This window comes from Odontesthes bonariensis, unplaced genomic scaffold, assembly GCF_027942865.1.
Source record: "Odontesthes bonariensis isolate fOdoBon6 unplaced genomic scaffold, fOdoBon6.hap1 scaffold_208, whole genome shotgun sequence".
Classification (NCBI taxonomy): domain Eukaryota; kingdom Metazoa; phylum Chordata; class Actinopteri; order Atheriniformes; family Atherinopsidae; genus Odontesthes; species Odontesthes bonariensis.
In genome coordinates this window covers 20,111-31,130 of record NW_027457417.1, presented here as the reverse complement: position 1 = coordinate 31,130, position 11,020 = coordinate 20,111, and the positions used below count along the sequence as shown (strand labels likewise).

The following is an 11,020-nucleotide window of genomic DNA, read 5'->3' as shown; positions in this document are numbered from 1 at the left end:
ATGAGGATTGAATGTTCCTTTTCAATGGTTTTATGTATTTACTGGCTTTCACTGTGCAGAAAACTTTCAAATCATTTGCAGTCAACTTAACATTACTGCTTACTTTCATAATTAGGATAAATGGTAGTATTTGCTCTTGTAAATATATGTATTTTTAACAGATTTTAGTAGTTGTCTTTTTGTATATTGTCTTCTCATCATTGAGAATGTGCTGTAATCCCTTATGTTTTTGTCATATTTCTCTAATGTCAATTTGCAGATGCCACGAACTAGTCGTAGATCTCAAGCTGCTCGTCGCCGTGCTGAGGCTTCGCCTGTTCAGCGCATTGGCGTACCAACGCCATCCAGTGACTTTGTTGGCCGTGAGTATCATTTATATATTATTAAAGAATGGAGAGTATTTGTATATTCTGTGTGCTAATATATATTGTTTTCAGTGATTAATATATATCTTTTCCTTTATAGGCCGCGGAACTGGGCGGCGACACAAAGCGAACGAATGGCCAATCAGCGAGCATACTGGGCGTCGTCACAAGCTGGTCATTCCGGATGGGAGCCTTGATAAGAAAGTATGAAAATTTTCATGCTATTCAAATATACAATGTAGAAATGGATTGCTTATTGTCAGTTTGCTATAATTTGTCTTTTTTTTTTTTTTTCCTCCCATAGCTGGTTCTTGTTATCGGGGCGTCCCATTTGCGGTCCTTGGCAGATGGCATTGTTAAAATGCAAGGAGGTTTCGTATCTTTTGCCTTTATGTCGACTCCAGGGGCTGACGCAGATCAGCTGCGCAAGGAGGTTGAGAAGGTCGTACTTCCTCGTCGTCCTGACGCTATTTGCGTTTTTGCTCCATCCAACAACCTCACGTCCAGCATCAACCACCAAGAGGCAGGACGGGCCTTTAAGTTGTACCTTGAGGCAGTTCGTGAGCACTGCACTAAGGTGTGTTATTTTATTTTCAAGTCAAGTTTATTTATATAGCGCATTTCAGACACAAGTGCAATTCAATGTGCTTCACATTAAAGAAGGAATAAGAAGAACAACGTAACAAAAGAGAAATAAAAAAACTTAAAACACCAAGCATCAGTAGTTGATGTATTTGTAAATAAAGTAATTTGATAATGCAATTCTTCCTCTAGGTGTTCTGTATCGGTATGATTCCACGCTTGACGGAATCCATGGAGAAACAGGAGCTATTCCAGCAGGAGTATCATCGTGTTTCGGCAAATCTAAGTATGGAGTAAAATAATTCTGAGTTCATTTCCAGTATTTTGATGGCAGTTGTCTTTGGTGAAAAGGATGTTTGTATAATTATACATATTTTTCTTTTCAGAGATGCCGTTTTATTCCATTGCCGAGGACTTCCCCCTAAGTCGCGTCGATCTGTGGAGTTATGATGGAGTAAGTACAATCTTATTCTGAAGTTAGAAAGTGGTGAGAATTTATATTCAATACTTATTTTACTTGTCTGTTGTTTTGCTGATTTATATACCTTTTATTTTGGTTTAGATTCACCTTGACGACAACAAGGGGATGCGCATCCTCAGTGATCGCATTTGGGTGTTTGCGCATCAGTTCCTGGAGCTGTCTGCACCCAAGCCACTGGCCACGAGTCAGGCAGCTGCCCCGTATAAGCCGAGGTATGTGCCACGTCTGGTTGTGAAGGGAGTGGAACGAGTCCCACGTCCACCGCCTCCAGAGTGGACAACCGTGAGATACGGCAGGAAGGTAAGGAAGCTTGTTGTTCCCAATGTACTTTTATGCAAGGATGGGATTTAAGTTGGTGTGTAATGTTCTGAAATGGCTTTTGTGTGTTCTTTTTATAGAGGAGCCATTCGGGGGAATCTGACTCTGATTCACCCAAGGAAAGGGTGGTTCCTGATAAGGTGAGTGTTTCACAACCACTTGTTGTAAAGCATTTTTAATGTGATTAGTATATTCATTATTTCAATTTTTGTGTAACAGATTGCTACTCCAGTTTTGAAGGAATGTTACATCCCCCTGAATCCTGTTCGTTTTTCACCTGAGTTGTTGGTTGCCATGGAAAAAGTTTCTCCATTGGCAGTGGCAGCTGTTCACACAGGCAACGAGGTAAGTTGCAGCAAAGTGTATTTCAAAATATAGTCTCAGTATTGTCTTTTAGAAAAGACACAGATCTGACATGTTGTTTGTGTTATAGATGAAGCCTGTGGAACGTGTCAAGAAACCAGCTGTCTTAAGGACCAGGCGTGTGAGACAGCAGGTTTGTAAAATCTTAAGCGTGTTAACTTTTCAGATCTTTAATGAGGATAATTGTTCATAATTAATTTATTTGTCTTTGTCTTTCAGGTTTCAGCCACACCGAGCGTAACTCCTGCCGCTGTTGGTGTGGGGCTTGTGTCTGTGAAGAAGAATGTAAGTGTGGTCCATATTTAGCTTTTTATTATGTTAAATATGTAAGTAATATGAAACCATAAAGTGTATTACTGAAAACACTTGGTCTAAATTATTTGGAATCTTGGTTTAAATTCAGATGAATTAATGTAATGATTTTGTTTTATAGGTTGAGGCAACATCCAAACAGGTGGATGTCTGCGACGTGGTGCCTTCTCCCCATTCTCGGGAGGCGTCTGACTGTCCTGGGTTGGTGTCTGTCTGTCCGTCCGAGCTCGTTTCTGACCGGGAGGTTTGTATAACAACATTTTTGGTAGTAAATATAAAGAAATGAATACAAATGAAAGAAATTATGTTTTCTAATGTCATTGTAGATGCTTGAGGTGTCGGTGGATTTCGAGTGCAGCCAAACAAGAGGTCAGTGTGTTAACTCCAGTTCTTGCAGGTGTTCAGAGCGGTTCCCCCCTTCTCTTATTTTAGGAACAGTTAGTCATAGTAATCAGTCTGTTAGCAATATTTTAATGTCCAGTAGTGTTGTAGCAGCTATAAAACACCAAACTTCTCCAATTTGCACTTGGAAATCATCGGATGTCGATGCAGTTGATGCGGAAGGTCAGAAGTTGGCAGAATATCTTGATACAGAAAGACCTCAGAGAGGCACAAAGCCAGAGTTTTGCAAGTTGGTGGAGCAACAAAGTATTTTTGGTAAAAAATGGAAAGTACTAATTGGGGGTACTACATATGGTCAATTTAATTTTAATCTGGAGGAGGAATTTAGTGAGAAGTTACAGATGTATTTGTTGAGAGATGGAATGTGCATTCTTAATCTTGAGGGTTCATGTAGCTTGGTTATCCATCATGAATCTTACTTTGTCATTGTGGACTGTGGAACAAGAAATGTACAGGGGTTGGCATCAGAAACAGGTACATCTGTAGTGGTATTTAACACTTGCTTCAATGATTTAATGATTCACATTATGAATCTTCGGAAATCATTAAATGCGACGGAGTATGGCATGTCTGCGATTTCTGTACAACAGAGTAGCTTTGGTTTAGAAGCATGTACCACAGTCATTGCTGACACGCAGGTCACAGACGAACGTCATGGTGCCAGTTCAAGTAGTCAGCCATCAGTTAGAGGATCGTTCCATCAGGGCGATGATCGGTTTAAGTACGGAGGACTGCAGTGTGCAGCTGTGACTCTTGTTGCTTTAGCAAAGCACAAGATGGATAGCGTTTTTTCATGGCATTCTGACACATTAGATAATGTTGTTGTCAGAGGTGACGCCTTGTACACTTATTTGCGGGACAACAATCTGATTAGTGGTAGGAAGGAAACGCTCTGTGTTTTAGACTTGCCGAAGCAGGTTGATATTGACGGGTGTACTTTAGATGTGGTGTATGGAGATTTTGTTGCTGGACATGTAGATGTTTTCCAGAGTGAGTTTATAGATTCTGGTGCGCACACTACTCTCCGTGAAGGATTGCAAAAGATGTGCGCCACATATGAAACTTGTGTTCTGACTATAAATGGAAGTACCTGCGCTCTTATCAGTCAGAATGGAAAGTATGCCGTTGTAGATTCCCATGCACGTGATTGTAATGGAATGGTAAGTGTTTCAGGGAAAAGCAATGTTTTGTATTTAAGCAGCTTTGATGATGTTTTTAATTATATTGAGAGATATGCTAGGCAAAAGAGAACCAGTCCCAAGGAATTTGAAATTAGTGGTGTGCAAATTGACATGCACAGAAATGAGACTTCATTTAGTCCAGTTGGCAGTAATTTGTTAAAACATGTCTCTGTTCAGGAAGTCTTGTGTACAGATAAATCTAGAGGGCAAAAGCGAAAGAAGCATCAGAGTAGTTCATCTTGTAAAAAGATACAAGAAACTCATGAAGATCTTGTAACTTCAGATGTGTTTGTCACCAATGTGAGGACTAGAGCGTTAAAGTTTAATCCTCTTTCAAAAGTGGTGTCAGAAGCTGTTTGCAAACACTTGAACGTAGAATGTGAGAAAGGTGAGTCATCATCTGACTTGGTTGGGGACTTGGGGATCCCATGCAAGGTGGAACCCATTGTCGGGGACGGAAACTGTTTTTTCCGGGCTGTTAGTCAGGCTGTAAGTGGGACTCAGAAATGGCACAGGAAAATTAGACTTGCTGTAGTGAAACAGTTAGAAAGGAATCCTCAAATGTATTGTAACATTTTGAGAAATGAAAATTCCTCTATAAAAGAGTATATTAAAAGATCAAGAATGCAATATGTTGGCTCATGGGCAACTGAAGTGGAAATTCAAGCTGCAGCAAACTGTTTGGGTGTGAACATAGTTACATATTATATTGATAAATGGCTTGAATATAAATGTACTGCTGGTCAGTTCTCAAATCAGTGTGTGTATCTACAAAATATTCATGGTAACCATTACGAGACAGTTGTTTGTGTTAAGCAAACACAAAGTTGTTATGGTTACTGTAAGGAAAGGGTCTCCATTTCTCAAGGGTATAGTGTTCGAAATAAGACAACAAATGAACCTAATGTTGTTTTAGAAAGTACAAAAACTGCAAACGGTGACGTACTGGATGATGATAGTGTCATTATTCATAATGCTAATAGACATTTGTCATTTAATCCTGTGTGTACAGATGTTTCCAAAGCTTTGTGCAACAGGTATGATATTACGTTTGTGAAACAGGACACACAAGGATCCACGGCTTCTGGGCCTTTGGGGAGTGTGTGTAAGACTGAAGAGATTGTAAAAGATGGTAACAGTTTTTTCAGAGCAGTGTCTCAAGTACTAAGCGGTTCCCAGAAGAGTCATCGCAGAGTACGACTGGCTGCTGTTTCTTATTTGGAGAAGAACAAAGAGGGTAAACGGTTGATTGGTAAAGGATTTTCTTCTGTGTCTGACTATGTTAAGAAGTCCTGTATGAAGTATGTTGGACATGAAGCTTCTGAAATTGAAATACAGGCAACTGCAAATGCATTAGGGGTGAATTTGTATGTGCATAATGGCAAGGAATGGGTCAAATATGAGTGTACAAGCTCCACTGGTATAAATGAAGGAATATATCTGAAATGTGACAGTTGTCATTTTGAGGTTATTACTTGTGTCTTGCAGGGTGATCAAGAGTTTTGCTATGGTTTTTGTAAAGTTAATGATGGATCAGACAGACCATACAAGTGTAGAAGAAAATCAAAAAAAACAAATGACAGCACAGAAACAATTAGTTCAAGCACTTGTTCAAGACATTTAAAGAAGAAAATTACATTTAAAAAAGTGATGGATTACCAACATGATTTGGAGTATAAAGACAAGATTAAATTGAAAAGTAAAGCAATGTATTGTACAAAAATGTCTTATAAAGAGAAAAAGATTGCCGAATTAAAAAGAAAGTACAGGGAAGCTAGGTTCTATAGAGAGAAACTAAAGGCATTGTTGAGGATGAAATATCAATTTGATACATTGTATCAACAGAAGAAAAAGGCTCTAACTAAAGAAAAATATAAAAATGATTTGGTGTATCAAGAGAAACGTAAGATTTTGAGTAAAAAAATATATAAAAATGATTTACTGTTTCAAGAGAAACTTAAGACTTTAAGTATAGAAAAATATAAATTTGATTTGGTGCATAAAGAAAATGTAAAGATGATGAGTAAAGACAAATATAAATTTAATTTGGTGCATAAAGAAAATGTAAAGGCAATGAGTAAGAAGAAATTTAAGCTTAATTTGCAGCACAGACAGAAATTAAAAGAGATTGGTAGAAGAAGGTATCATGGTAACATGGAACATAAGAAAAAGGTTTCAGTACGTGTGAAATTAAATCAACAGCAACGTAAGGAAATGTTAAAAGAAATTGACTTTGTTATCAAAGAGTTTTTGGATAAGGTTAAAGATGGGCCAGATTTTGTCTGCTGTGTCTGTCATAGACTGCTGTTTAGACATCAAGTATTAGTTTGTAAGAAAGATTTCTATTCCAAAAGTCAATCTAGTGCTATAATTGCAGCAAAATGCATTCTTGAAGATTATGTGCACAAATGTGACAATAGTTGTGCTGTGCAATGTAAATTGACAGAGTCATCCAGAGGTAAACTGATGATTTGTTATACCTGTCATTACAAGATGAGCAAAGGTGTAATGCCACCAGAAAGCGTGACCAACAATTTAAACGTTGATATTATCCCTCCACAATTGGCTTGTCTAAATAGTTTAGAACAGCATTTAATAGCTTTACATATACCATTCATGAAAATGTTGGCTTTACCCAAAGGGGGACAAAATGGTGTACATGGACCAGTGACTTGTGTTCCAGCAAATATTGTTGAAACATGTAATGTATTGCCTCGTAGTAATATGGAAGGATCTTTGCTTGCTGTAAAATTAAAGCGTAAATTAACTTACAAAGGTCATTATAAGTATCAGTTTGTTGATACTTTGCATGTACGGGAAGCACTTAAGTATTTAAAACAGTTTAACAAATATTATAAAGATATAGATTTTAATGAGAATTGGATCAATGAGTTTTGTAGAGATGAAGATGATGTAGTGGAGAAAGATGTCATTCCTGATATTTCTGAAAAAGAATTGGAGGAGACTGAAGAGCTGTTGCACGATCGACAGCAGCATTGCATGTTTCAAGACACATGTCTCATGCCTGTTGACATAGGTCAGGAAGCTTTGGATCAGTATTTGGATAACATTTTAAATGTTGCTCCTGGTGAGGGTAATAATCCAGTAAAATTACTAAGTGATCCAGAAAATGAAGCAAAGTGCTTCCCTGGTTTGTTTCCATCTGGACAAAATACTTACCATGCAAACAGGTCACATCGTTTAACATTGTTTCGATATTTTAATAACAGGCTTTTACATGCAGATGGTAGATTTTCATCCAACGTTGAATATATATTTTATGCACAGTACATGTCTGAATTGGAACAGGTTATTTCTAATGTGTCAGTAGCATTGCGTAAAGGGCAATGTGGTAAATCCCAGAATTTGGGTGACTTGTTGAAAAACGAGGAGTCTTTAAAGAAGTTGTTAGAGTTTGATGATGGCTATCGGTTCCTAAAACCCATTAGAGGGACTCCAGCGTTTTGGCAGTCTGCAAAACGTGACATCCTAGCCTGTGTTAAACAGCTGGGTAAGCCTACTTGGTTTGCGTCGTTTTCCTCAGCAGATATGAGATGGACTAATCTTTTATATACCCTTTTGAAACAGGATGGGCGAACAGAGACGGCTGAACAATTGGAATGGGCAGATAAATGTGAACTGTTGCGTCGAAATCCTGTGACTGCTGCCAGGATGTTTGATTTTCGATGGCATGTTTTCTTAAGAGAAGTTCTCATGTCTCCTGCTAATCCCATTGGTAAAGTCGTTGACTATTACTACCGTGTCGAGTTTCAGCAACGTGGTTCCCCTCATTGTCATTGCCTTTTCTGGATTTCTGGGGCTCCAATCCTAGATCAAAACACAGATGAGGAAGTTGTGGAATTTATAGATAAGTATATTACATGCGAACTTCCATCTGAGGACGAACCATTGTTTGAAGTGGTTACATCTGTTCAGCAGCATTCAAAACATCACTCAAAAACATGTAAAAAGAAAAATACAGTTTGTCGTTTTAACTTTCCCCGACCTGCATCGAGCAGAACATTTATTTGTCGTAGTGAAAAAGATAAGGATAAGACTTGTACATGTAATTTGGATAAATCAAGCAGCAATGTACAGTGTGCCTGTGCAAGTAAAGAGGCTATGGCTCAAAATCAGGCAAAGGAGATTCTAAGTAAAGTGAAGAGTCTCCTTGCAGATGAAACTTGTCCCTATAGGACTGTAGAAGAAATTTTTAGAAGACTGGGTATAAACCAAGAAATATTTGAAAAGGTCTATAAACGAGTTAGTCGACATACACATGTAGTTTTAAAAAGAGAGATTAATGAAATTTGGATTAATCAATATAGCCCGCCGCTGTTAAAAGCATGGAATGCTAATCTCGATATTCAATATTGTGTAGATGCATATGCTTGTTGTGTCTACATAGTTTCTTATATGTCAAAAAGTGAGAGAGAAATTGGCCTCATGCTAGGAAATGCCCAGAGAGAAGCATCCAGAGATGGCAATGTTAGTGCTAAAGAAGCGTTAAAGAAGCTTGGTAGTGTATATCTACATAATCGGGATGTCTGTGCTCAGGAAGCGGTGTATCGACTAACCAGTATGCATTTAAAGGAGTGTTCTAGGAAGGTTGTTTTTATTCCAACTGGTGACAACATTGTAAAAATGAGTTTACCTATTTCTGTTTTGAGACAGAAGGCAGCTACAAATGATCTCAGTTCAGAGGAAATGTGGATGACTGGTTTGGTTGATCGTTATAAAAATCGTCCAAAAGATGATATTTTTAACGATATGTGCATTGCAAAGTTTGCATCCGACTATCGGGTTCTGTCCAAGAATGAAAAATGTAAATCTGCTGTCAAGTTGAATAATGGTTTAGGTTTTGTGGCAAAAAGAAGTCGAACACAACCATCAGTTGTTCGTTATGCCCGTTTTTCAGAGACCAAAGATCCAGAAAAATTTTATCAAAGCATAATGCAATTATTTCTGCCGTATCGCGTTGATGGTGATCTGAAGCCTTCAGGTTGTGAAAGATTTGAACAATTTTATAGACTTGGTGTGGTTAAATTTATTGATGGAACCAAACATTTAGTGAAGTCTGTCGTAGATTTAAATAGAAGTGAATTCGAAGTGGAATCTTTTAACCTGGAGGCAGCAGATCAGGTGGTTGGCGACGTACTGCTTGAAAATGCATGGTGTGAGTTGTGTCCTGAAGTGGAGATGGAACGGTTGGAGGGTGTGGAAGGAATGAAAGAAATAAAAGCAATGCTGAGTGATGAAAAAGAACACATCCCAGATTTAAGTTCATCTTCCAAGGGAAATGCATTTGAGAAGAAAAGCATGCTGAGTAGAATCGAAGGCTTAGCATTAATTAGATCTTTGAATGAAAGACAGTTCTCTGTTTTTTACCAAATCAGGCAATGGTGTTTAGACAAGGTAAATGGAAAAAATCCTGAACCGTTACACATTTTAATTACAGGAGGTGCAGGCACAGGTAAAAGTCATTTGATCAGAGCAATTGAGTATGAATCAAAACGATTATTGTCACCAATGTGTCAATACACTGACAACACACCTGTTTTATTGACTGCTCCTACAGGTATTGCTGCATATAATTTGGAAGCAACAACAATTCACACAACATTTTCTATTGGAATTGATGTACGCTTACCGTACACTCCTTTGGGAGAAGAGAAGCTCAATTCATTGCGTCTAAAATATAGTGATGTACATATTCTCATCATAGATGAAATATCAATGGTAGATCACAATTTGCTATCATATGTGCATGGTAGATTGCGGCAGATCAAACAAACGGGAAACATAGGCTCATTTGGAAACATTAGTGTAGTGGCAGTTGGAGATTTCTTCCAGTTACCTCCTGTCAAAGGCAAGCCGTTGTATTCTGATGGAGTTGGCAGCAACTTGTGGTCTGATTTATTTAAAGTTGTGGAACTAACGGAAATAGTTCGGCAAAAAGATTTTGTGTTTTCCCAGCTGTTAAACCGGATGAGGACTCGTTCCAAAGAGACCCCTATGCTACCTGGTGACATAAACGTTTTAAAAGTTTGTGAAACGGGTGAGGTCAGCTCAGCCTTGCATATATTTGCAACAAATGAACAAGTAAATGAGCATAATATGAAACAGTTGTTTGAGAGTTGCCCAGAATATGTGAAAATTGAGGCACAGGATTCTGTAAACGATAAAAAAACAGGCAAATTGCGGTTGTTGCAAGGCAGTCATACTAAAGCTTTACATACCGGTTTGTTAGAGGTTTTGTTGTTGGGTAAGGGTGCACGTGTTATGCTGTGTAAAAACGTGGATGTCGGGGATGGTTTAGTTAACGGTGTTTGTGGCACTGTGACAGATATCATAATACCAGAAAAGGACAAGTTTCCTAAATTGGTTTATGTTAGATTTGATGACGATCGTGTAGGCATCCACAGAAGGAAAACGTGTGTGTATGGGTCCTCGGATGTGGTTGGTTCCACACCTATTGTACCAGAGGAGGAAAGGGCCACTGTTAAAGGTGGATTGCGACGCCAATTTCCACTGAAATTGGCGTGGGCCTGTACGGTACACAAAGTACAAGGCTTAACCGTAGACAAAGCTGTTGTTTGTCTAAACAAAATCTTTGCACCTGGTCAAGCTTATGTTGCTCTAAGCAGAGTTAGGAGTCTTTCTGGTTTGACCATTCAAGACTTTAATGAAAAAAGGATTTATTGTAAGGATGACATTACGGTTGCTATACAGAGTATGACACCCCTTTTGATGTGTGGACCTACACAGCTCAGCGGATTTGACACATCTGCTTTTACTGTGTTCTTAATGAACGTCCAAAGTTTAAATCGACATGTTAAAGATTTAGCTTTTTGTACTCAGCAATGGAAACCTAAATGTATTGCAGTAACAGAAACATGGATTCTTGAACCTCAAGCTGATACGGTAAAGATTGATGGTTACAGTTTCAACAACTGTCCCCGACGTTTATCGTATGATGGTACCCAGCCATCGTTAATTAGGTTGCAAGACCAACA

The 11,020-nt window shown here is 38.4% G+C and overlaps 1 protein-coding gene across 1 annotated transcript; it reads left to right on the top strand.

Moving 5' to 3' along the window:
- The first annotated feature begins 259 nt into the window (after positions 1-259).
- LOC142376201 (uncharacterized) lies at positions 260-5,497 on the top strand. The gene is made up of 13 exons (XM_075459910.1): positions 260-362; positions 466-569; positions 670-942; positions 1,140-1,233; positions 1,334-1,401; positions 1,510-1,728; positions 1,827-1,886; positions 1,966-2,091; positions 2,180-2,242; positions 2,329-2,394; positions 2,543-2,665; positions 2,748-2,790; positions 5,493-5,497. Exons 1-13 carry the CDS (start codon positions 260-262, stop codon positions 5,495-5,497), a joined length of 1,347 nt encoding a protein of 448 aa, XP_075316025.1.
- Positions 5,498-11,020: the final 5,523 nt, after the last annotated feature.

What these genes read in the sequence shown, in the direction of transcription:
- LOC142376201 (XM_075459910.1), top strand. Translation starts at nt 260, where the DNA reads ATGCCACGAACTAGTCGTAGATCTCAAGCTGCTCGTCGCCGTGCTGAG. An exon ending in AAAGGGTGGTTCCTGATAAG is followed by an intron (nt 1,887 to 1,965) that starts GTGAGTGTTTCA and finishes TTTGTGTAACAG; the next exon opens with ATTGCTACTCCAGTTTTGAA. An exon ending in CCAGGCGTGTGAGACAGCAG is followed by an intron (nt 2,243 to 2,328) that starts GTTTGTAAAATC and finishes TTTGTCTTTCAG; the next exon opens with GTTTCAGCCACACCGAGCGT.